The sequence below is a fragment of the Drosophila mauritiana genome, chromosome 2L, assembly GCF_004382145.1.
Source record: "Drosophila mauritiana strain mau12 chromosome 2L, ASM438214v1, whole genome shotgun sequence".
Classification (NCBI taxonomy): Eukaryota; Metazoa; Arthropoda; class Insecta; order Diptera; family Drosophilidae; genus Drosophila; species Drosophila mauritiana.
Window position 1 is genome coordinate 4,130,330 of NC_046667.1, and position 25,879 is coordinate 4,156,208.

The 25,879-nt window shown below is 49.3% G+C and overlaps 1 protein-coding gene across 1 annotated transcript; it reads right to left on the reverse strand.

Annotated features, from left to right (window-relative positions):
* Positions 1–156: 156 nt before the first annotated feature.
* Positions 157–23,683, reverse strand: LOC117150697 (cadherin-related tumor suppressor). Its single transcript, XM_033317709.1, has 9 exons — positions 23,160–23,683; positions 14,377–19,942; positions 11,184–11,492; positions 10,879–11,112; positions 10,617–10,818; positions 10,262–10,548; positions 7,207–9,969; positions 3,594–7,150; positions 157–3,531 (listed from the first exon to the last, which is right to left on the reverse strand). Exons 2-9 carry the CDS (start codon positions 19,840–19,842, stop codon positions 864–866), a joined length of 15,486 nt encoding a protein of 5,161 aa, XP_033173600.1. The 5' UTR covers positions 19,843–19,942; positions 23,160–23,683; the 3' UTR covers positions 157–863.
* Positions 23,684–25,879: the final 2,196 nt, after the last annotated feature.

Genomic DNA, 25,879 nt, shown 5'->3' on the forward strand with positions numbered 1-25,879 from the left:
TTTTCTTGACAATTTAAAACTTTATTTGTCGCTCTAGGTCTTTGTCTATATGATGTCTGGTAACACTGAAAATAGCACAGTAGTTTGGCGCCAAAGAAAAATTTGAAATTAAAAGTCGTAATAAATAAAGGTTTCCAAAAATCAGAATGCAACTAATATGATGGTTAATATGTATTTAATAACATTTCACTACGAATTACATACATATACAAGGTGTTTGCGTTTATATCTAGAGGAATGCGAAGTATCTCTGACATTAATTATCTATAAGTACGACTAAGGCAGTAAGGGGATGTTGGCGAGATTGTCAATAAATTAGAGCAATGTTAGAATGTACTTAAATGGCGACACAAATCAGTACACACTGGTGCTGAAACTATCTTAATATAGCACTCGGAAAACATATACACAAGTACAGAAATCGAAATAATCAGCAATTGAAATTAACTGGGTGTGTTAATGTACGGAAGTACATATCAGTCGTTATTGTTTTTTAACTTTCGAACCCTTAACAAAAAGTGCACTTAGGATGGTTGACCTTGATACAAGGCGTTCTCATAAGATTAGTTGCTTATTGTCCGACATATGCACGATTCTACACTTTGTTTAACTTACTATCTATCCTCGTTACGTTTTCGTTGTACATTGCAAAATAAAATGGCATTACTTAGGGTCTACTATGAAAAGATGTAGCTTTACACAAAATTTACAAATACATTTACGTACTATCGAGAACTTATCTCTTTGTTTTTGACCACACAGAATTGGAAAAGTCATTGAATAGTTTTAAGTTTTCAATTTTGACATGTTTGCAGTGAATTGGCTCAGACTTTAGGAACACTTTAGCTTTCGTTGTAGATGAATTACACGTACTCCTCTGGAGCCGCCGGCCCATTCGATGATGGCATTCGTAGCGTGGACACCACTTGGGTTTGCTGCTGCTGTTGCTGCGACGGTCCATTTGTGTCCGGCAGCTCGGCGATGTCCTTGAAGACGCCCATCAGGTTTTCGTAGCTGGGTCCCCAGTTGAGCAGATACTCCCAGCCGAGGGTGGTGGCCGATGGGGATGCCGCTCCATTGGCCTTGCGGTAGATACCACTCAGGTGGTTGGCTATATCATCGTCGCTGGCCACGAGCGTGCTGAGCGATCCGCGAAAGGATGACTCGAATCCATCGTAGGCGTGCGGCGGAATGGGCGGGGTCTTGACCACAGTTGTCGGTGGATTTCTGCTCGTCTCTCCACCGCTTAGTGCTCTGGACACCGGGCTACGTCCATCCAGTAGACTCTTGCTGGTGGAATACTTGCCATCGCCACTGAGACTGTTGTTGTCGTACTCGATCTCCGAGCACGTGAAGCTGTCGTTGCCGCTTTCGTCGGTGGAAGTCGAACTATGGGCATCCACATCTCCGCCAAGAGACATATGCAGGGCACTGCTCGACACTCGAGGCGCCTCGCTGCTGGAGGAGACGGCATCCAGGGTGGAGATCAGGCTGCAAGTTCGCGGTCTGCCATTCAGCCGCTCAATCTCTTCGGCAGTCAAGCCCATGGAAGTTTGCTGCGCCTGCTGCTGTGGCACTCCGGGCTTCTGTCTACTCGCACTGGAACTTTGGCCGGACAGCTGCGACATAACCGGGCTGTTCAGGCTGCGTTCGCTGTTGCTGTGGACGTCCTTGCCAACGCCACCGGAACTGGAGGTGGTGGCCAGCAGGGCACTTTGCAGCGGCTTCCCGGAAATGTCGTGCAAAGTGAGAATGCGCGGCTGCTGGGAACTCAACTCCGAGCTGGGCGAGAGCCGGGCCAGCGGAGTGCTCTGATGGGTGCGGGATGCACTGGTGGGCGGCGGAGGCGGCTGGCCACCTTGGTTCCGGCTCACAAAGGGAGCTGTGTGGCGATGCTGTTGCTGCTGCTGCTGAGAGCCAGAGTTCTGATGCTTGTGATGCGTGTAGGCGGAAACAGGTGGAACACTGGCCTTGTACTTCCGTAGGCCAGCAGCCTCCCGATAGCCCTTGTAGTGATACACTATATCAATGTCGGAGGGAGCAATGGAGCTGGCGTTCTCCAGGTCATAGTGCTCCGGGTACTCGGAACCCATGTCCACGGAACTGGCGTGCTCCAGGGGGAGTGGATGGAGCGGCGGAATGGGCAGGTGATGATCCTCCCTTATCAGAGGACTCTCGCGCTCTATGATATCGGGTCGCTGGGGACGTTGCTGCTGCTGCTGTGGCTGTGGCATCTCCGCAGTGGGTTCCTTGAACTTCTTGGTCAACAGTTCGGGACCGACCAGGTGATGGCTACCCACTGGTGGCCGCATATGATCTCCAGCTCCAACTGGCGGTGAAGGGGCTTCACTGGGATGCAGGTTGCGAACCAAGACGTGATCCACCTGACTCTGCGTCACTGGACCACCAGGGTGCTTGATCTTGAAGCCGGGCACACCGCAACTCAAGCTACCAATCTTCTCCTGCTTTCCGCGGAATCGATAGATAACATAGGAGCCTAGAATAGCCACCACCAGAATGACGAAGAAGACAATGACCAGGGTGAAGCCAATGCTCAGAGGATCGGCCACCTGGGCGGCATCTTGCCCAATGTCTCCGCTGCAGCCGGACTCAATCTTGCCGTGATATCGAACCTCCGGAAAGATGCTGCCTGATCCGTTCAGCGGCTGCAGTTCGTTGTTCACCGTCACATTGGCCAGGCAGCCAACAAAGGCTTCACCACCCACATTCAGAGTGGTCAAATAGGGATCGAGGAAGTCGTGCACGCCGGCAATATCCAGCTCATCACCCACTTGCCTTCCATCGACAATGAGTCTCAGACTTCGACTCTCGCTGAACAAACTCACATTGTGCCACTTGCCATCGTTCAGCGAAGATGTTTCCTGCACCGTCATGTTGATGGTAAGATGCTGCTTGGAGTAGTAAACCAGACGACCCTCGCGCAGGGACAATGAGGTAAACATTTGATTGGTGGCCGCATAAAGGATCTGACCCTGATCCTTGTAGGTGCGGAACAGCATGCTAAGCATCTTTGGAGCCTCGTAGATCTGGGAAGCTGTGCTGAAATTGCTCACGGCTCGACGTTCCCTCATCTGAGGATTATCCAGCCAGGCACTCTTGCTGTTATACAGATTGTCCAGCAGCTGCATGCGACGATATATCTCCGAAATCCTGAACTCCACAAAGGCACCTTCGCCCAGGGTGATGGGTTCCAAGGAGTCCGAGCAATCGGGCGACTGTAAGTGACCGCCGCACTGACATAGCGAACTGGACCACCGGTCGATGCATTGTCCTGCGAATCCTCCACAGCGTTCGGCCGCCAGAGCTGGTTGACACGCCTGCCGATTGCATCCGGCCAAAATACCTCTCTGCTGGAGCGGCGAGCTGAGGTTCAGGGCGCGTCCTCCGATGTGAACACTGTGCAGACAGCCAACGAGATCATCACTGTGCACTTGACCAGGTCGCTCCAAGATAGGATCAGCCGAGGACAAGCCACCGATCATCAGGGGTTGTTTGTTGAAGTTCAGTGTTCTGTGGGGGATATAAAAATAATTAGAGGTCTGATAAATGTAATAGATTCATCCTAAGCTTACCCCACTGGTCCCACTTCGTCCGCATAGCAGCTAGAGTCTCCGGGCAGGCATTCCGTACAAACGTCCCCGGAATCCGCGCACTTGGCCACGCTGAGTGACATCACACGTCCATTCCGGGTGGCCGTAACCTTGTGCCAACCGCCGTCAGCCAGATTTCGTCCAGCAATCACAGTACTGATGGCGGTACGAGCTCCTCCAGATGAGAAATACGCCCTGCCGTGCACCAGTTCGATGGCCAGGAAGTCGGATCTGCCGCCACTCTGCATCCCGTAGTTGTATAGCAATAGGGAGTTGGGCTTCGTAGTGGCGAACACAATGGATATATCATTGGTGGTCACATCCAGAGCGGGAAAAGTCATGTAGGACAGAGGTTGGAATCCGTAGCTGAAGCGCTCGCAATGTCGTCCATATCGTCCCGGCGTGCAGTTGCACTTGTATCCCGGCTTGAGACTAACGCACAAGCCACCGTGCAGGCAGGGATTGGGTCGGCAGGAGTCCGACACGCTCTCGCACTGATTGCCACGGAATCCGGGACGGCATAGGCAGAAGTAGGAGGATCCGTCCGGACTGCGTTGGCAACTTCCTCCATTGCGACACGGCTTGCTGTAGCACACGTCACTGCGCTCCTTCTCGCAGAGCTTGCCATCCCGACTGGCAGGACACATGCACTGGAAATCGCTTCCCAGGCGACGGCACTGGACCTGCGAGTGGCAAGGATTGGGCAGGCAAGGATCCTGCCGACGACTGCACTGCTCGCCCGAGAATCCACTGGTGCACTGGCAGCTGTAGTCGTGCACAACCCGAGGACCACTCAGCACCAAGGCGGGACTGTCTTGGATAACAAAGCTGTGGGCATCCAGCAGTCGCATGGTGGCACTGCAGACTCCGCCATTTTCACAAACATCCGGCTCACTGCAGGGCTCATAGCCCACAATCACCTCCTTTTGCAGGAGCTCGGAAAACGCTGAACGCTTCTCCCGCAAGCGTTCAATCAAATATTTGGGTTGTTGGTAACTCGTCTTGGCCGATCTGACTGCCATTAGCAGTTGGAGATTCGTAGAGTTGCCACTGCCACCCTCTAGAAGGCTATACAAGATGACCTCATCCTCGTTATTCATTCTGGACTTAATCATCTCCAAAATTGGTCGATAGTGGTTAGCCAAGAAGTGGTTAGCTGTCATATTCCGTACCATGATGGACACTGAGTTGGCCAATGTTTCGTTGTTAAAACTCTGGAAGGCAACACTAACTTTGGAGCTAACATCCCCATGCTTTCCATCATTTCCCGTAAAGCTGAAAACAGAAGCTATCGGCGTCGTATGTGAGGTGGTGATCAGATCACAGGCCCGGGGAATAGCCAACTGCAACTGACTCTGGGCGGGATTCTTCTGGAGGCGACAACGATAATCGCCCACGATGTCAATATCATTGGGACGCACATCGGCCAGCTTCACATTCGAAGGCAGATCGCCGTTAAACAGACTGACAGCTATGTGCAAGCTCCTCGTGGTCGATGGATTATCATTCTGATCCAATACTGTGATCGTGAGTAGGTGCTGGGACTTCTGCTTGGGCTTTCCACTGTCCTCGACCTCAATCAAGGCCTCTAGAACTGGTGTCATTTCCCGATCGAAGCTGGTTGTGGACCTAACCACACCAGAGTTTCTGTCCACACTTAGCCAGGACTTGTGCTTTCCACCAACCAACTGGTAGGTGAAGGGTCCTCCATTGCGCGGTAGATCGGGATCACTGGCCATTAGTGTCATAATGGAAGTGCCAGCCGGTTCATTCTCGGATATATAACCATTCAGACCCTCAGCCGTGAAGGTGGGTCCATTGTCGTTCACATCTTCTAGTTCTATGTGCACCGTCGCACTGCCCGTCTGTGGAGGCAGTCCCGTGTCAATGGCTCCAATCACCAAGTTATAGGTGGATGTCTCCTCACGATCCAAGCGACTTGCCGTGCTAATCTCACCCGTTTGCACATCTATCTTAAAGCTCTGCTTCAGGTTGCCATTGATGATCGAATAGCTAAACTGATTATTTTGTGTGCGCACATCCTTGTCAATGGCCTTGACCGTTGTGACCTTCGTGCCAACCGGAGCTGCCTCGGAAATCGTGGAGGTGTAGTAGTGCTTTATGAACTCCGGTGGATCGTTGCCATCCTGAATCGATATAATCACTTGTGCCTCGTCAGTGTCGTTTCCCCGAATACTGCCATAGTTTTTGGCCATGACTGTGAGCACCACACGGTTTTGTGTCTCCCTGTCCAAGTGTCGGGCTACATAAATCAAGCCCGTATTGGTATCGATGCGGAATCCCTTGTCGTTACTGGAACCCACCAGAAGGTAGTAGACACGTCCATCCTCGCCGCTGTCCTTATCGGTGGCCTGGACGGCACCCACTCTTGTGCCCACCGCCGATGTTTCCGATACGTCAAAGTGAAAGACGGGCTGCAGGAACTGTGGATAAAACTCATTCACGCCCAGCACATGCACGTAGAGATTGGCGTAGCTCTCCATGCTCGAATCGGGATTTTTCGCCTTTATCTGCAGTGTGTAGATGCGGCGCTCCTCATAGTCGAAGGAAACTGCCGACGAAATGGTGCCATTGCTCTGGTTCATTATGAAGAAGTGCCTGTCCGGTCCGCTGGGCAGGAATGCATAATGGATAATAGCATTTTTGGGTGAATCCTTATCCGTGGCATGAGCCTGGAATACAAAGGTGCCAGCCGGCTTGTTTTCAGGTATATAACAGTGGTATTCCTTGTGATTAAACACAGGTGGATTGTCGTTAACATCAGTCAGGATGATCGTAAGCATTGCAACGGAGGATAGTGGATGGTAGCCCAGATCCTGAACGGTGATATTCAAATGGTACTCCTGTATCAGATCATAATCCAATTGCTGCTGTATCACGATGCCACCCGTGCGTTCGTCCACACTGAAGTCTTGACGCTCATTGCCACCGGAAATCGAGTAGCGGAGCATTCCGTTGGGACCCGTATCACCGTCAGTTGCGCCCACAGTTAGGATTGTGGACCCAACAGGCTCATTCTCCGGCACAATCACTTGATAGCTGTTTACTGTAAATCTAGGTGTGTCCAAGTTCTCCCCGGTTACGACGATTACGACTCGAGTCTCATCCGACTGGGGAGGAACACCACGATCGGTGGCCCTAACAACCAGTTCATATCGAGTGTTAGGCGGCACTTGGATGGGTTTGACCAGAGTAATCCAACCATCGTGTCTGCCGATAGTGAAGATCGAACTCAAATTGAATGTCATCAAGGAATAGTCCATTTCGTTGGTGCCCAGATCATGTTTGTCGTTTGCGTGGACCCGAACTATTCGCTGACCACGAACTGCATCCTGTGGCAGTGGCGCCAGATACTCCTCCTGTTCGAACTTTGGAGGATTGTTGTGGGCGTCGACGATGTTGATGTTCACCAGGCACTCAGAGTACAGAGGAGGTTTACCATTATCCGTGGCTAGAACGGTGAGGGCGTACATGTTCTCCGGTGAGCGAACGTACTGAAAGTGCTTAAAGCGAACCGCCTGTCGGGAATTCAAGTCATTAAGATATGTCTAATAGATTGGATTCAAGTACGTACCTTCTTACTGAAGACCTCACCCGTGGCAGGATCTATGCTGAACATGGGCGACGGCTGCTGTAGCGAGTAGGAGATCACTGAGTTGGGACCCTGTTTATCGCGATCCGTGGCTATGATCTGGCCCACCAAAGCAATCGATTGCTGGAGCTCCGGGAAGCTGAAGCTGTAGAAACTATGCTCGAATTCGGGAGCATTGTCGTTCTGGTCCTGAATCGTGATGGTAATGGGTGTCTCGGCACGCCAGGCTCCATCAGAGGCCACCACTTTGAGGATGTACTCATCCTGTTGCTCGCGATCAAGATGCCCGGCCACTGTGATGTTTCCGCTCTGCGGCTCGATGCGAAACTTCTCGCCGGGATTCTCGCTGAAGGAGTAGGAAGCATTGGCATTTGCACCAAGGTCCAAATCGGAAGAGGTGACGCGGATCACAAAGCTACCGATCTCGGCGTTCTCGGTTACATTCAGGGAAAAGAGGCGTGTGAACTTGGGCGGGTTGTCGTTCTTGTCCAGTAGATGCAGTAGGACACTAGCTGTTCCCGTCAAATGAGGAACACCCTGGTCAACGGCCTCCACCACGAACGCATAGTCGCCGATCTCCTCGCGATCCAGTCGCATCCTGGTGTAAATCTCACCCGATTCCGTGATCTCAAAGGTGCCGTCGAAGTCATTCTGCAGGCGATAGATGACATTTCCATTGTCGCCGGAGTCTCGATCGCTGGCTTTCACAACGGCTATCAACTGGGGTGGGGACTCCTCCTCCAGGACCTCGGCATTGTAAATGAGCTGTTCCATGACGGGAGCATTGTCATTGGCATCCGTTACGTTGAGCGTTATAAGAGTTACACTACGCAGGCTTAGCGTGTCTGCATCGGCTGCCTCAATCCAAATCTCATACAGATGTGTCAGCTCATAGTCCAGGCCATCCTGCCCAACGCTCAGCAATCCGCTATTGGGATCCACTCTGAGAGAATCCCCCATTATTCCGCCGGCTATGGCATAGCGAATTTTGCCCACCAAACCCTTTTTGGGCGAAGTGGCACTGACCTTGGTTATCATCTTGCCAGGCTTAACATCCTCTGACATGGTAAAGTGACTGTTGGCCATGTAGGCAAAGGTGGGAAAGAGCTCCGGTGGTCGGAGGAAAACTGTAAGCTCAGCCTTGGCACTAAGAGGTTGCTCACCCTGATCCATTGCAGATATCACAATCGTGTAGGTCAAATCATCAGGGGACTTGGTCTTGGTCTTAAGCTCCAGCTTGGTGCTCACCACACCCGTTTTGGTGTTGATATCAAAGTAGTGTTGATCTCGCCCGCTAATGGTGTAATGCACCACGGCATTCTCGCCATCATCCAAGTCCAATGCTCGAGCTCCAAACACGAACTCACCCTTACTGATCCTCTCCGGAACTGCTACGTTGTAGGTGGTCGAATCGAATTTCGGGATATTGTCATTGACATCGGACACACTGATTGTCAGATTTACGGACGAGGCTCGTGGCTCGGTAATCGAGCTATCCTGGGCCATTAAGGTCAAGTGGTACACGGAAGTCTCCTCACGATCGAGAGTTGTAGCTGTGCTGATCTCGCCCGTTTCGGAATCTATGTGGAACCGATGCATGTGCTCTCCCAACAAGTTAAAGCGCAGCTTGGCATTTAGTCCTTCGTCCTTATCCGTTGCTCTGGGGGTCAGGACATGAGTTCCCGCCGGCAAATTCTCGCGCACAGTGGCATGATAGGACTGCAATTCGAATACCGGATCGTTGTCATTAATGTCCTGTACCTCCACTCGAACAATTCCCGTGCCCGTAAGTGGAGGCGAACCCGTATCCATAGCCACCAGTGTCAGCGTGTACTCGCTCTGCTGCTCTCGATCCAGGGGTTTCAACAGCGCGATGTCACCCGAGGAGGCGTTGATGCGGAAGAGATCACTATCGCCTTCCTTGAGGAAGTAGCGCACCTGCGAGTTCAGCGGTGGAGTGTCCGCATCATAGGCGTTTACAGTGAGCACATATCCACCATTTGGCGGTACAGTGTTCTCCATGACACGTGCCAAATATGGGGAATCCAAAAACGTTGGTCTATTATCGTTGATGTCCAGGATGTTGATGGTCAGCTCGGCAGTGTCGCCGGCAGGACTCTCCAAGGCACAATCCTCGGCTCGCACGGTGAGGGAGTATCGGGAAAGTCGCTCGTAGTTCAGGTTCTTGGCCACCCGCACCACACCCGTATCCTCGCTGATGCTGAAGTCATGGTTCTGATCGCCCAGCACTATGGAATAGCGGATGCGTCCATTTGCGCCTTCATCCACATCCGTGGCAGATACCTGAAGAACCATGGCTCCAATGCTGGCGTTTTCCGCCACCGAGGCAGAGTATTGCTTCGGATCGAAGACGGGACTATTGTCGTTCTCGTCCAGGATCCGAATGAGCAACTGCGTCTCCGTGGACTGGGGTGGCTCTCCACGATCTCGGGCTGTGATATTGAGCAGATAACTTGAGCGCAACTCACGGTCCAAGGCATCGACTACGCGCAACTGTCCATCGGTGGGATTGAGGGAGAAGGGCAACGGATCGGATTGACCCATGTCCTCATCTCCAGCCTCCTTCATCAGATAATCGATGTACCCGTTGCGGCCCTCGTCATTGTCGACAGCCTTGACAGCGATAACGACCGTATTGATGGCCACGTTCTCCATGATCGCCGTTTCGTTTGCGGAAACGAAGACGGGCACTTCGTCGTTGACATCTTTGATGAGTATCGTCACCTGAAAAAAGGTGCTGATCAGTATTTGGCTAATTGTGTTTCATGGCATTCTAGATAAAACGGTGAATGTAAGTACGTTTTTCAAACTGCCAAACAACCCATAAAGGAAGCAAACGGGTTTGGCCATGCCTGAAACTAGTCTTCAATTTAATTAGGGCTTCACGAACTTAACGTTTCAGTCTGACCTGACAGTCTCGTTAACAGCTTTTCTGTTCAACAGCAAGATTAGAACCAAGAGCCGACTTTCAAGAACTCATGGTTCCAGATTTGAAATATCCTTGAAGGAAACTTACCTTTACAGTCGAAGAGAGTCGCTGCTGCTTTTGATGGGCCAAAAACTCTTGTCGTGTTTGTTGGTACTTTCTAGGCGATCGGTACTTGAGCTTCAGCTGCGTCTCCTCCAGTTCGCTGAAGGATGCGAATTCGTCGGCACAATCTCGTGCGGTAACCGTAAGTGTGTACGCCGATCGGTGTTCCCTGTCCAAGTTGCGGCGAGTGCGGATAGTGCCATTGCTATCGATTCCGAACTCTGAGTCGACGTCTCCTGCGGTGATGCTGTACTCAATGAGCCCATTGTTGCCTGCCATAAATAAAGTGATATGCTTGGTAATAAGGAATCTGCGGGAGGTAACAGCGGCTCCAGCTTACCCGAGTCTATATCCTTTGCTGACACAGTGACCACCTCCGTGGCGATGGGCACATTCTCGAACACCTCGCTGGAATAGCTCATGGGATCGAAAATAGGTGCATTATCGTTCAGATCGAGGACATTGCAGTAGACCGTTATGGTGGTGGACAAGCTGGGTTGGCCATTATCCTGCGCCTGAACTATCAGGATGTAATGCTGAACCTAATAAATTAAATAAAGTAAGTATTTTTGAACTCCAAATATATCATATCATCTTCCCACCTCTTCGTAATCCAGTCGAGCGGTCAGGGTCAGCATTCCTGTTTGTGGATTCAGGCTGAAGACGTCGTTGGCCCAATCCGAGACCACGCCGTAGGACAACTGGGCATTCTGGCCCAGATCGGCATCCTTGGCCACAATCTGACCCACTTGGTAGCCTCGTTGAGCATTTTCCGGTATGTCAAAGGAGTACACGGTATCCTCGAACAAGGGTGGATTATCATTGGTATCGCTCACCTGATAGGGAGTTTAAAGAATTATTTAAAAATACAGGATGCTGTACCTAAAATGGTTAGAAGATTTCTCACCTGGATGGTGGCATATGCCTCCGTGTACTGCACTCCGTCGGACACGCGAATCCTTAGCTCGTACTTGCTCTTTGTCTCCCGATCGAGGGTATCGTTGAGCATAAGTTTTCCAGTGGACGGCTCCAGCAGGAACTTGCCATCGTGCCCATCCATCAGAAGGAACGTCACCGAACCAAGAGTATCCGGATCGTGGGCCCGCAGCGTGGAGATGGTGTGTCCAATCTGGAGATCCTCGCTGACATTGTAGACGAACGGTGTGTCCAGGAACTGTGGCGGACTATCGTTCTTGTCGAGAACGGTTACTCTGACCTGCAGAAAGATACATAAAGCGTATTCGTTGCGTCAATAACACTGACCCACTTGGCAGGAGGAGGACCACAAACTGGCAACGGCGATATGGCATCGAGCGGAAACTAGTTCCATATTCGGCACTAAATGCCCAGAGTATTCTATGTACGAGCCTCCACTTATGTGGCCACCAAACTTTTGTCGCAATGTCAATCGCATTCTTCATCTCGCTTAACCTGGCCTCGAATTGACCCGCTTACACTGGGTAATGGTAATGGTACATGGTTTATGGGATATGCGATACCAGTTGCTTGAACTTTCTGCTTATGACCGAGCGAATTATAGTTTAGGCCACTTCTCATCGCGACCGGCACGAACGAAACCGGCTTCTTAACCTTTATTGCGGCACTTTAATGTTTATAATTATTTTTCCTTACTAGTTCTAATTAATGTACCATTTGCAAGTGCCTTTCTAAAGTCATTATGTGCGAAGAGAAATGCCTTGTACAAGAGTCGCAAAGGACGAAGTATCGATATGCGCTTAGCCTTTTTGCAAGTCCAGCTAGCGCTCTACAAAAGCCAACTCTTATTACTTGGTAGTGTCGCACATGGAGGGCAGAGAAGAGGAGCCCATGAGGCCATAAATTCTCGACAACAGATTCACTCGTAAAATATATAGCGTCGTGTGCTGAGGTGATGGTGTTAAGTCGGTGCCGGGCGAGTAAATACTGCATTTGTAATAAAATTTATGCAAATTTGTAACATCAGACGGCGGATGCTAGGACCGAGCTAGGGATCCACTTCCACTCACGAATGCATTAGTGGGCAGCCTTTGGAGCGAAACACCATTTGGATGCCCGAGGCCGGGTGAAATGTGTGCGGCTAATTGAACTAATTTGGGGCGGTGGAAAGCGGGTGCAGCTGCAGAAAATGTTACCATTTGTCAAACCGCTTAATGGCCAGAAAAAGAATCCGGCTGGACACAGAAACTGGCCTTGGGATGGCCATAAATTTGCGTGAAATTGCAAACCCTGCACTCGGATCAGGGGACATTTTGATGGAAAGCTAAATGACATTCACTCGCTTGTTTGCTCACATTTAATTGCCTTCGTTTCGAAAGCAGGCAAAGATCTGCGGACTAGAAAGCAGCTAAATGGGATTCTAAGATCATTATGGCCAACACTAAACGCTATGAACGTGTGTATACATTCTTTACCCTTTTTAACTAAGTCGAATTACGGAAAATTGGGGATTAGCTAATGCATTTAATTAGGACTGCCTCCAAATTCGTCGGCTTGCATTGCTGAGCGGATAGAGCGTGGTTTTCTTGCAGTCTCGGCATTAAAGTTATTTAAAATTAACGCGAAAAAAATTGAAAACATGACAATCGTTTTAAATCAATGCAACAATGAATTGATTGAAACGATCTTCGCACGCGAGGACCAGCGATCGAAACATCCACTAAACCATAGTTGCTTGTACTAACCCAAGGCTGGGTTTCTTCTACCTTTTTCCGCTGCAGCCGCCGCTTGCACGAAACTGGAACTGGAAATGGAGCTACACACATTTGCATGCGTGCATTGTTGGCATACCTACGCATACGACGTGTTGGCCATGAACACGCGGAGCGGCTAAAAGGGGCAAAAAGCGGCAGGAGCTCGACGTCTGTCTGCAGAGCCGAAGAATCTGGCCGCGAAGAGAAGACTGTAGAGTGGAGAATCGAAAATGGCTACACAAGGGAAAAAGGATGAGGTAATCTACCTATAAATTTAAGTTCAAGAATCAAACCGAAAAATTTGCTATAATTTTACTGCTGTTAAAGTTTATGCAAAGTGAACAATAGATTAATATTTTTCAGCCACATGCAATTAAACTTCAGATGCACTTAAGTATAATCGTTTCAGCAAGTAGTTCATAATACGAAATCCATACTGTTTAATTAACAACTCAATCATAGTTATTACACTTTAATTACCTAATTTGTTTGAGTGTACTTGAGCCGTGCTCCTTTTGCCTTTGTTCTCTCTTCTGGCTTTTTTATTTTCGCTCGAAAACCAGTATGAGTTGGTTCGCAGAGGTCGGCAATATACCCTGCAAACGCAGAGGGGCGGTCCGCGGACCATCGGGATGCCTGGACAACGCTGAGTAGGGTACTGGGCATAATTAAAGGCATCTGCCAATGTAGCAACTTATTATAATTCTATCCCTGCGGCCCATTTATGCAGCGCTGGGATGTGAAATATTTTCTCGATACACAGGTCTGTCTGCTTGCCCCTGCTGCACTGTACCCCCCTCCCCCCTTCAAATTCATTCAGCAGATAGCCGGGCGGCTTAGGGAAGCGGCCGGCGAGTCCTCTTCGTTGGCCTGTTAATTTGCATCTGAATCTGAAGGCATAACCGCATGTGCATGTGCACAAAAGGATGACTGAGGGACTGGGGCTGGATGGAGCTGGAGCTGGAGCTCCGGAGTGGTTGGCGTGTAATCAACATTTCATATCAGCACAAGACATTAAAAGCGCATTAGTGCGGTCTCGACTTGCACTGATAAGCCCTTGAAACTGCCCCAGAAATGGCCGACTCGGCAACAATATCCCATATTCCCTATATACTCATTTCTGGCAAGGAGTACCTTTCGTTCCAAGGTAAAGGAAAGGTCGGTCCACGAAGTCAGTTCGAAAGCCCCTTTATGTAAGTAATCGGAATCTGATAAACCCCCACTCGGATTCCGGACCTTTTGATCAAAGTAAGTATGATGCATGGTGTCCTCAGTTTGGGTGCAACAAAAGGAAGGTTTCATGTAGTTAAAAAACACAAAACAGGTAGCTACTTGTTTATAATTTCAATAGAATCCTTTTCTCAGTTTTAAATATTACTTGGTGATCGAATGAGGTTTCTAGTAACTCACCTTCGTTCGGGATGTACGTGGCTGACCGCCAAGTGCGATGGCGTAGACCTCCACCTCGTACTCCTCTGGTCCGGCCTCACGGTCCAGCTCAGCGGCGGTGGACAGAATTCCCAGCTTGGCATCGATGTCGAAGAGGCGATCCACCTGACCACGCGATCCGGCTGCCGTAACATTCGTCACAAAGTATTCTATCTCGGCGGACGCCAGATGAGCGGTCACAGTCAGAATACTAGTGCCAATTGGCTCGTTCTCGTAGACGGAACCGGAAAGCTTACTCCGTTGCTCGAACTGCGGCACGGAGGATTCACTTCCGCCGGAGCCCGGCGTTATGATTGTGATGTAGACCTCGCTGCTGCGACGTTCGCTTTGAACGGCTTCGTCGGTGGACTTTAGGGTCAGCTGGTAGCGAACCTCCTGCTTGAACTGAGGTCCTGGGGTAAAGGTTATGACACCCGTGTTCCTTTGCAGCTTGAACAGCTCCTGGGGGCCACTGACAATCTCGTAGGTCACCAATCCGTTGCTCGACGAGTCCGCATCCTTGGCGTGAACCTGCATCACCGCTGTGCTGCTGCCCTTGGAAGTCGAGAACTTCGGAGGCAGGATAGCCGCATTCATGGACACAAAGACTGGTGCGTTATCGTTAATGTCCTCCACAATCACGGTGACCAGTTTTTCCGTCGAGAGCTGTCGCTCCGAAGGCTGAGCACGATCCGTGGCCACCACGGTTAGCCGGAAGGTATCAATGGATTCCCGATCAATCTCCCTCAGGGTGTGAATCACACCCGTCTCCGTGTTTATGCCAAAGTGTCGTCCCTGTGGAAGTTGGGGTTCCTGCTTGCTTATGGCGTAGCTAACCTTGCCGTTGAGTCCCGAATCCGGATCGTCGGCGGTTACGGTCACAATGGGTGTCTTCAGGGGAATGCCCTCCTTGATCTGCCGCACAATCGCAGTGCTGGGAAAGATGGGCGGATTGTCGTTGTCATCCACCACGAGAACGTTGTACAAAACGGTGGTAGACAACGACGGAGTGCCGCAATCCGAGGCCGTGATGTTGAGAGTATAGCTGGTTATGTCCTCGTAGTCCAGAGGCTTGTGGAGATAGAGGCTACCCGTAATGCTGTCGATGTGGAAGGTGTCACGGCGATTTCCAGCCGATATACTGAAGACCACCTGGCTATTGACCCCTTGATCCGCATCACTGGCTCTGAATCTCATCAATTCAGTGCCCGTTGGACTTGTCTCCAAAACGGAAACCTCACTGCTCGACTGCGTGAACTCCGGAGCATTGTCGTTCTCGTCCAGAACCACAATTGTAATGCTGGCATTGGAGCTCAGCGGATGCTTCAGAGCAGCATCCTTGGCCACGACGATCAGGTGGTGAATCTCCTGGGACTCCCGGTCCAACCTGCGCGCCAACGAAAGCTGTCCTGTGGCGCTGTCCAAATTGAACTGACCAGCCTCATTTCCCTTCGCCAGTGAGTAGTACACATCTCCATTCAGACCCTCATCCGCATCTTGGGTAAAGACATGCGTTATATGCGTGCCTTCAGAGGCGCCCTCAGAAATGGTAACATGATAAGGTGCTCTCAGGAATTCCGGCGCATTATCGTTGACATCGGTGACGATGACCTTCACCTTGACTTTGTCCTGTAAGCGTGGAATGCCATTGTCCGAAACGGTGGCCTCCAGTAGCATATAGTTGCCAGCCATGGATCCCCTGAGGGAACCATCCTCTCCGCCTGCATCCGCATTCCTGCTGACTTTCACCAGAGCCTCGCGATCGAAGGGTCGCAGAGTTTTTATGAAACCATTCCTGGTGTCAATTGTAAAGTCCTGCGTCTGACTGGACAGGGTAAAACTGAGCTCCGCATTTCTCCCGATATCCCGATCAACTGCGGTTAGCTTTCCCACAAAAGTGTCTGCAGGAGCGTTCTCCGGAATACTAAACGTAAATGTGCTGTTGGTGAACTGTGGGGCATTGTCGTTCTCATCGATCACGTGGATGACAAGTGGAACCACCGAAGATCTGGATGGTTGACCAGCATCCCGGCAAGAAACAGTTAGAGCATAGTAATCGCGCTCCTCGCGATCGAGTGGAGCTCTTACAAACAGGAAGCCATCGGGAAAGACACCAAACATGCGCTCGGTGTTGCCCTCGATGATCTCGTACGAGATCCGACCATTATCCCCCAAATCAATATCCGTAGCAGCCAACGCGAAAAATCTAGTGTTCACTTTCGTGGTTTCTGGGAGGGAAGTCTCATAGGATGTGTGATCGAAGACGGGAGTGTGATCGTTAACATCGGCTATCAGCACCGATAGACTCAATTTACTGGAGAGCGGAGGGCTACCCGCATCCGTGGCCATTAGCTCCACGTGGATCAGGGATCCAGGCTCTGCTCTTATGGGCCTCTGAAGGTAGAGAACTCCCGTGACCGGTCCAATGCGGAACTGCTGATTGGGATTGTTGGTGAGGCTATAGCTGATCCTGCTGTTCACGCCCGCATCCCGATCCCTGACCCTGGATAGGTAGATCTCCTGCCCCACGGCCGCATTTTCCGGCAGCGAGATCGTGGGCTCTGACTCGCGATCCAAGGCGAAAACGGGAGCATTATCATTCAGATCGATAATGGCTATATTAACAATGCACTGGCCATATGAAACGCTGCTGGCGGCTGCACTGGAGCTGGAGCTGGCCAAGATAGTCAAACGATAATTGGCCTGCTCCTCGCGATCCAAAGGTCGGGCGGTGGTGATGCGACCACTTCTGGGATCGATTCGGAAATTCTGAGACCTGTCGCCTTGGATGATATCGTACTCGATATGAGAGTTCGCCTTGCCATTCGTGGATTTTACCTGCACGATGCCCACCTCGCGATTTGGTTGGCTGTTCCTTTGCTGCTCGTGATCCTCGACCATCTGGAACTCATAACCACCAGCTTGTGCCTGACCGCATTCAAGCATCTCCGACTTGGACTTGAGAACCATTTCCACAATGGCATCTTGCTGGCCCCGCCGCTGCCCAGCATCACGCGCCGATATCAGGAGCTTGTAGTGGGGTTTCCAGTGCATGGATGCTGGAGCATCGCCACGCAGGCTGATGGCTCCCGATCGGGCGTCCAGCTGGAAGAGACCCTCGCCACCTGACTCGAGTCTGTACTCAATTAAGGCATTATCGCCATCGTCTTTATCTGAGGCCGTGACATGGAGCAGGATCCTCTCCTTCTCCACCTCCTCCTTGAGCTTGATATCATCGTCATCGGTGAGCGAGTAGATGTAGTGCCTGGGATAAAACTGAGGATCGTTATCGTTTACATCGGCCACATTCAGCCAAACGGTGGCCGTGGCCGATTGGGGCGTGGGTGCTCCCTGATCGCGGGCAATCACGGGGATCTCATACCGCGACATTTTCTCACGATCCAGAGGCCTTCGCGTTGTTAATTGGCCCGTCAACGCATCGAGTGCAAACTGTAGCGGGTACAGGCGCTCCACACTGGGCGCCAGGGCAAAGGTCACCGATCCATTCGTGCCCTGATCATGATCAGTGGCCGTCATCAGAGCCACAATCGTTTGCGGAGGAGCGTCCTCACCTAAAGTCACATTCTGCTCCCTTTGGCTGAACTGCGGTGCCTCGTCGTTCTCGTCCAGAACGATCACCTTCAGCTGAGTGTACGCAAATTTGGGATTAGGTCCACCGTCCCTGGCCGAGATGCTCAGTTCAACGGTGTCGCGAATCTCTCTGTCCAAAGGACCCGTGGTCACAATCAAACCCGTTAGGGGATCCATGGAGAACCACTTGAGCTCATTTCCCGAGAGAATATCGTAGTGCACCTGGGCATTGACCCCAGTATCCTCATCCGTTGCTGTGATTGAAGCCACAAAACTTCCCGTGGGTGCCAATTCACTCAGCACCGCGGAATATTCCGATTTCTCGAACACCGGTTCATGATCATTCACATCGTTTACATCGATGATAAGATGGGCCGTGGTCGTTCTCGCCGGAGTTCCTTGATCCATTGCCACCACGGTCAGATTGTACTTCCCGATCTCCTCGCGATCCAGGACTCCATTTACCCTTACTATATGCAAGTCGGCAGCTTCTTCTAGGCGAAAGTGTCCCAGCTCATTACCGGAAACAATTCGCACCGAAGTTCTGCCATTTAGGCCGGAATCGGAATCTTTAACTGCCACGGCTGCCACTACAGTCCCATTCACAGCGTTCTCATCCACAGTGGCCACTTTTCCGCCATCCGGAAAGAAGCGGAAAGTGATGATGGGGTCGTGATCGTTTGTGTCCAGCAGGTTCACAGTCACATAGGTGCGTCCATCCTGCCGTGGAGATCCATGATCCCGGGCGAACACAGTGAAAACGCAGCTTTTCTGGCTAGTAGAGCTCTTCACGTTCGTTTGCTGGGGGCAGTTCACACGTTCCGCGGTGGAAATGACTCCCGTCTCCGGATTCACCGTGAATTGGTGCTCCGTTTCGGCCAGATAGTAGGTGATCTTGCTATTGTCCCCCAAGTCGTTGTCCGAAGCCATGACGGTCACGACTGGAGTTCCCGGCAGAGCCGTTTCGTTTAGGGAGACATTGTAATCACTGTGATCGAAGATCGGTGGATTATCATTGACATCCAGAATGGTAACGTTCACTTGGAGGTAGCCAAAACGCGGTGGAGATCCTCCATCTCTGGCAGAGATGTTTAGTTGGTAGCTGCCGCGCGACTCCCGGTCGAGATTTCCTGTGGTTTCCAGGTGCAAATACGAGGTGTCTCCACTGGGATTCGCCGTAGTCACAAGCCGGAATTTGTTGTCCACATTTCCAGCCACGATCTCATACTGATCAGTGACCCCGTTCTCACCCACATCTGCATCTGTGGCGGCATCGAGAAGCAACCGAGTACCCGAAGTGGCACTTTCGGAGAAGGAAATCGCGATGCTGGGTTCGGGAAACTCCGGGGAATTGTCGTTGACATCCAGAACCTTAATCCGCACCTCGATGGGATAGGTGGGCTGGGAGGAGAGCACCACCAAGTCGTAGTGATCCCGCATACCTTCCCGATCGAGCACCACATTGGTCTTCACCTCACCCGTTACCGGATCGAGTGTGAATTCCCGAGGAGGCTCATTGAATCGATACGAGAACTTTGGCTTTGTGGGTATAAAACCAACAGAGGTACCACGCGGCTGACCCTCGAGCACCTCGAAATCGGCACTGGTGTCCACCGCACGGGATTGCATCTCACCCGATGGCGAGGATGAGGAGCTTCTTCTCCGCGGAAAGGCGGCATATTGTTCATAGGTGGTGGCATAACTCCGGCCACGCGGTGCCAGTAGCTCCAGTTTGGTGTCGCCTGTTTGGCACAAGGATTCCCTGCCGGCCAGGAGCAGGAAAAACAGGAGCAGTAGCCTCTCCATCTGGAGGCTGTTTCTAATGTTTGTACTAAATTTATGTTGCACTTCTTTCATTTGTTGCACTTTTGTCTTGTTGCTCACACTCTGAATGCATCGTAGAACTCGTCATTTTGCATCACTTATGATAATGATTTATTGATTTTTCGTCTGTCGCCTGCAACGAAAAGAATGTGAAATTGAAATTAGCTATGGTTAAGGTAATTGTTGCTTAGTGCTAATTAGTTATTGACGTGTTTGTACCACTTGTTGGCGTAAGCCTTTCAATTAACAGCCCGCTTTCATGCACCGCGCTCACCAGGCATATCAGCATTTTCATACTCCGTCGAGCATAAAATTAGTAAAGCTCAATTCGGTGAGATATGAGGCGCTAAAGCGTAAAATCGACTATAACTGCAGCCCAAGCCAAAAACTTAACAAACATACTAAATAAAAATTATTACACACAAATTTAGGAGGCAAATCAAATGACTTAGGAAACGAACTGGAGGAATATTAAATGACTGAGGCAACGAACTCAAAGAAATAAAAGCCAGCTCTTGCAAGCTTAACTATCACAAATAGAACACGTAAGGCTATAGCTTCTATAGCTTTTCCACATATATCCTCCTGTTGCGATGACCTCACAAAAAGTGAACTGAACCCTCTTCAACCCACGCTCTCCTTTAATCTACGAAATACGGGCGAATGGAAACGAAAGAAGCTGCGGTCCAGCGTCAAGTTGATTGAAATGCAGAGACCCAGACCCCAACTGGGGCTGCTGGTCCTAGGCTTTTAGAAAAATCTAATCAAGATTTAGGCGGCGTCTATTAATCAAACGAAATTCCGAAACACTCGGAGACAACGACCGGTGGAAGGGAAAATTTCCATTAATAGCATGCGTGTCAGCTTTGGACCAAATTAATGCTTTGTGGGCAATCTCTTGTTAACCTGAGACTCTAAGAATATCAATACAAAGACGCCAAGCCCCTGGCCACCTCCGCCCCTTTACACCAACGCTAGTAGTAACGCTCTGAAACCAGCTAACTGAATCGTATTCGTATTAACACCAGAGCACCGTAAACGCCACATACTTCTATTTGGGTAAGTGATAGACCTGGGAAACACCCTTGTTGCAATCACAGAAGTAATATTATTGATATATCACTTATTAAAATTGTAGGATTTAATTAGTGCACATAGTTTGGCTCCTAAAGAGTCTAACCAAAATGGTATATTTATTTTTTAATAAGAATTGAGATTATATATAAGTATCTAAATGAATACATCAAACATGCGGAACAGAAATACCTCCTCATTTGGTTATGATGGTCACTAGATGGACTAACTAGAAGAAACTCATGGCAGTGGACCCGCAGAATCTGTCAGAATTTGGACTGGGGCTCGAAACGAATCGAATCGAATGGGATCGGATCGGATCTCTCTGTCTCCTCGGATACATGGCTAAAAATGCGTCGTAAATTTCGTTTTTGTTTTCTGAAGCTTTTCAAGCCGAACCCGTTCATTAATCTTAAAAATCTACCTGCTCTAATGGTATTGTTAGCTGTCGGTGTTGTTTTTGTTCCCTTGCAATCTTCTCATTTCGTTGTTGGTCTCTATCAAAGATATTTTTTATGTCTTGGTGTTTTGTCTTCTTTATTGCTGCCCCACACACATATGAAAATCCATATCCATAGAAAGGTCTGTGTCCGTCTCCGGATTTTTTTCGGGTTCCCTGTTGCTTTTCAATACCTAGTGCATTAGTAATCCTCGCTCCAAACCGAATTTTCTAAGAATTTCTAAAGCTCCGCTGATGGGAGTGTCAAAATTTTAATATTTCAACAAAAAGTTCAGTAGAAAGGTTAAAATAAGTTATATAACGACAGCTACATGCGATAGGATGTACCACCGATTTCAATCAAAATGTAAATTTGATTTACACTTTAATCACGTCTTGGTGGGAAATATCCCACACCTCCCCATTCAAATAAATTACTTTCATTGATGATCCACGAGCTGTCCGCCGCAAAACCTTCACAGCTCATTTGGAGTTCACTATTCACAGTCCACACGAATGGCAGAAAAATTTAAATATTGTCTCGAAGAAAGGAAAGAAAAGCAGAGCCCATTTGTTTGATTGATGTATGCATATATCGCCTTATCCGTCTCCTTTACACTTTCCCATACGCACCGTTGGCCAATGGAATATCTGGTTTCCACGCCACTAATATCGATGTGCGGGCTATATTTGAGAGCTCATAAAAAAAAATAACCAAATACCATATAGTCGTGCATGACCCGGCTAGTTTATGCGGCTTCAGACGATTTGCAATGCAAATCCAAATCCAAGCTCAAATCCACAACAAAGGGAGCAGATATCATAGAATCGCCGAAAAAGAACAGAACCAGTCTTGGCAATTTCGTGATGATGCCTTCGGCATTCGCGACTCCTTTTCTTATTATTATTATGAATTTTTTTTATTTTATTTCAGCTTTTCACTTTACATCGCAGTGGCTGCAGTGCAGCTCCAGTTAAGCCGAGTTGGAAACGTGTTTTTCATATTTCCATGTTCATTTACATGAACATCTCGCTCTCCGGCGAGATACCAGCTATAAGGTCTGTGGAGAGAGTCCAACTGCCCAGGAATATTTTCTTTTTCTTTTTCTTTCTCCCGCTCATCGATATTTCTGACAATAACAAAACAGGCCGAAAAAACGACAATTTTCAACCATTACGTGGCAGCCAGCCCCATGCTCAACTCAACTCAACTCAGCTCAAGATCTCGACTCTTGGCTGAGCCCCAGCATCCGAAACCGAATCCCAATCCGAATCCGAAAACAACAACATCGACATCAACTTCAGGGGCCAACCTTTACAACCACAACTGCCTACGTTACCGTTGGCTCATAATAATTCCACAATTAATCTTGTACGCTTTTTACACAGTATTGTGTGTTGGTTTGTCGCTTTCCGTTGACTTCAAGTATTTCCATAGATCTATAAATGTTTTTTTGGCCTAACCGCAAGCTCAGAAAGAACTGAAATAGTTTACTTTACAGTATCTTCTATCTTTACATTGATAACCAATAATTTTCTATCTGTTGGATTTACCTTTGTTTCAATCTATTTTAATCCCATTATAACCTTGCATACCAGACACCCATTTCGATTTGCATTGGCTGAAAACTGCCTTTCTTGAGATGCGCGTGGGCTGGGAAAAGTGATTTGAGCTCGCTTATTGATTTTATGCAAATTTGCTGGCCAAGATTGGCTAAAAACTCCATTGCTCCGATTGGAATACAAGCTGATTTATATGATATATGGGCAAACTGGAGGGTTTCGCAGGGGGCAGCCCGCAAATATCTATCCTGCATGAATGTTTATGAGTACCTACCATTTTTCTTCACATTTTTACATGCATTTTGGTGTTGGTGGGCTCGCACACACACACACACACACGCACGCACACTTGTAGAGACGGCGGCACTCACACTGTTGCACTCACACACACGTACGCAGCATATTTATTTTTTCTTGTATTTTTTTTCCTTCAGCAAAACGTGTTTTGCCTCATTTTTCGCTCTTGTATATATGGCTTGTAGCTGCAGCAGCAACGTTGTTGGAATTTTTCACTTATAAAAATTTGCAACGGCGACACACACACACACACAATATATATAGCCACAAAAATGGGTAAACTTGGTGGCCAGCTGCTGATCTGATCCCGTGGACGGATTATATATTTCTATAACATATAGCATATGTTGCGGGGTAACATAGATCGTGGGTATTATGTTTTGGTGGGCCTATCCAGAGGTCTGCGGTCGCACCTTCACTTTTTTTGTCAACCGTTCCGCGCACGCGCGCCTTTTAATCCGCCTCGAAGTGAAGATATCGGGCCAAGCCACTCGCTCAGTGGTCTCAACGGAACTGAGTGGCTCTGGCCACGGATCCAGCCGAGATTCGGCTGAGAGCCGAGGACTGGGAAAAGCCGTCGGACGGGTTTTCAAGCCGCTCCGCAGAGCGACTGAGTTGGACTCTCTGGAGAGAGAGAGATACCTGTTGTATCTGCAACACATTTTTCACTTGTTGCAGTTTCGTTTTTCATTTTCTTGTTCGGAAGGAACAGCGCTCTCCGGGCTTCGCTCCTCATCTTGGTCGTCGGTCCAGTCCAGTCCGGTCCAGTCCAACGAGATTCAATAGCCACCGGCGGCCCATACACAGCGACAATAAAAATTACTGCGGGTACTTCTGTGGGCTCGGATGCACTGGAAGATTGCCGGTGGACATATGGAGCTTACTACTTATAAGGATTTCAATATTTCTGGATACCTTATATCATAAAAGATCGTAATGGAATAATATTTATCGTGATTTATAGCTGATTATTACAATATACCATTACCAGTTCCACCTTATACCATTCCATTTACGACTTCTACCCGTTCCCAACCCATTTTAGATTGCTTTTTAAGATGATATGTATCTTATAGCACTCCATTTTCCTAGAAATCCACCCCTTTTTACCCATCTTTCTTCTCTGTGCACTAGTTGTTTTCGTTATTGTGCTCAGTCGTGCTCACTCGGTCCTAGTAGAATCCAGGGAGATCAGGAGGAGGAGTATGGCATGGCGTGGCTTGGAGTACATACTCCCCACTCCCATGACGCAGGTTCGGCACAAGAAATTCTTTCGCAGCTCTCTGCGGATCGCTCTCCCGATCTTCGAGAGGCGAAGAGCCTCGCTCTGTGAGTCTTTTATTTGGTTTCCTCCACTGGATCTTTTCTTCGCAGCGCCGTAGAATTTTGTTTAGCATAGAAACTGGTTTCAAATTAAAATTATCGCTGGTCATTTTTCTTATGGTTAGTTGTCGTTTACTTTGCCGTTGTTGTTGCTGCTGTTGTTGTTGTTGTTGTTGCTGCTGGTAGTGGTGGTGCCTCATTTTTTTAGGCTTTCTGGAATTTCGGTGTTTGGTGTTTTGTATTTTGTGTTTGGGACCTGCGTTTTACTTCCCTTCGCTGATTTTGTTGTTGTTTTCTGATTCGGGCGATGGTGGCGATGTTGCTGGTGTGAACCTAGCTCTCAGGTCCCCATCTCCACTTCGATCTCACTCCTCAATGCGTGCCCTAAACCCATACAGTGAGGAAAATAAGGGTGTCGAAACTGAATAAGTAATATATGAGGCGCATGTTTGAAAACGAGACTTGAAATGCATGTAATATATTTGAATATATAATAAAATATATATATGTATCCTTGCCCAATTATATTGTAATTACTCTCCACTTTTTTCTCACCGTGTACTGGAAGGTCTCTTCGAAGCATGAGTTTCTGTCTGAGCCCTTAAACATGGCCAGCAGACGATTGCTACTCTGCTGCCTGTCGAATGTCGCTGGCTGGCTGGCTGGCCATCCTTATTCCTATTAGGCTGGAAATTAGAATCTGGGACTGGCGAGATTCCAGGAATACCTGACGGAGCACCAGCACTCAGAAATCTAAGGGAGAGAGACCGCCGATTCCACACCGATCGTAATCTGTGTGAATATTCAGGGGTTTCTCGCTGTGCCCAAGGGAATAGAAATAGGGTCGGGTGTGCGCATTGTGCTCCCCTAGACCACATGGAACTGCGAGGCCGGTGGGGCTGGGCGGATTGGCGGAGCTGGGAGTTGCGGATTGGGATTGGGAGCCCAACAACAACCAGAATCGGCGAGGCAACCTCTGCCGAGTCCCGCGACTCGCTGGCTGCCTCGTAAAACTGTCACTTAGTGCAGTAAAAAGAGCATAACAAGAGTTTTGTCCGATTTTATTTCTTTATGAATGTCGTCTTGGTCGTGGTCGCTGCCTAAATGCCAGTAGAAACCTCGGCAGCAGCCCGGTCCGGTCGCATTCTTATCTTTTGAGAAATATTACAAAAACACGCAAAGCCCAGCTCCCAACGCCATGCTCGATGCGCCGAGCTCCAAGTCCTGGCTCTGGTTTGGTGGCTCTGTCTTTGGCGATTGGAGGCCGAGAGCCACAAAGGCAAACCAATAAAAATAGCTGAGCCTACGACGCAACACAATAAGTGCGGCTTCTTGTGGCTCTTTCGATTCCCGTGGATGCCAATGTCGCTTGTC

Excerpts from the sequence above, each read along its gene's own strand:
- LOC117150697 (XM_033317709.1), bottom strand. The coding sequence starts at position 19,842 with ATGAAAGAAGTGCAACATAAATTTAGTACAAACATTAGAAACAGCCTC. Across the intron at positions 10,819-10,878 it reads CTCGACTGGATTACGAAGAG|GTTCAGCATTACATCCTGAT; the intron begins GTGGGAAGATGA and ends TTAATTTATTAG. Across the intron at positions 10,549-10,616 it reads AGCAAAGGATATAGACTCGG|GCAACAATGGGCTCATTGAG; the intron begins GTAAGCTGGAGC and ends TATTTATGGCAG.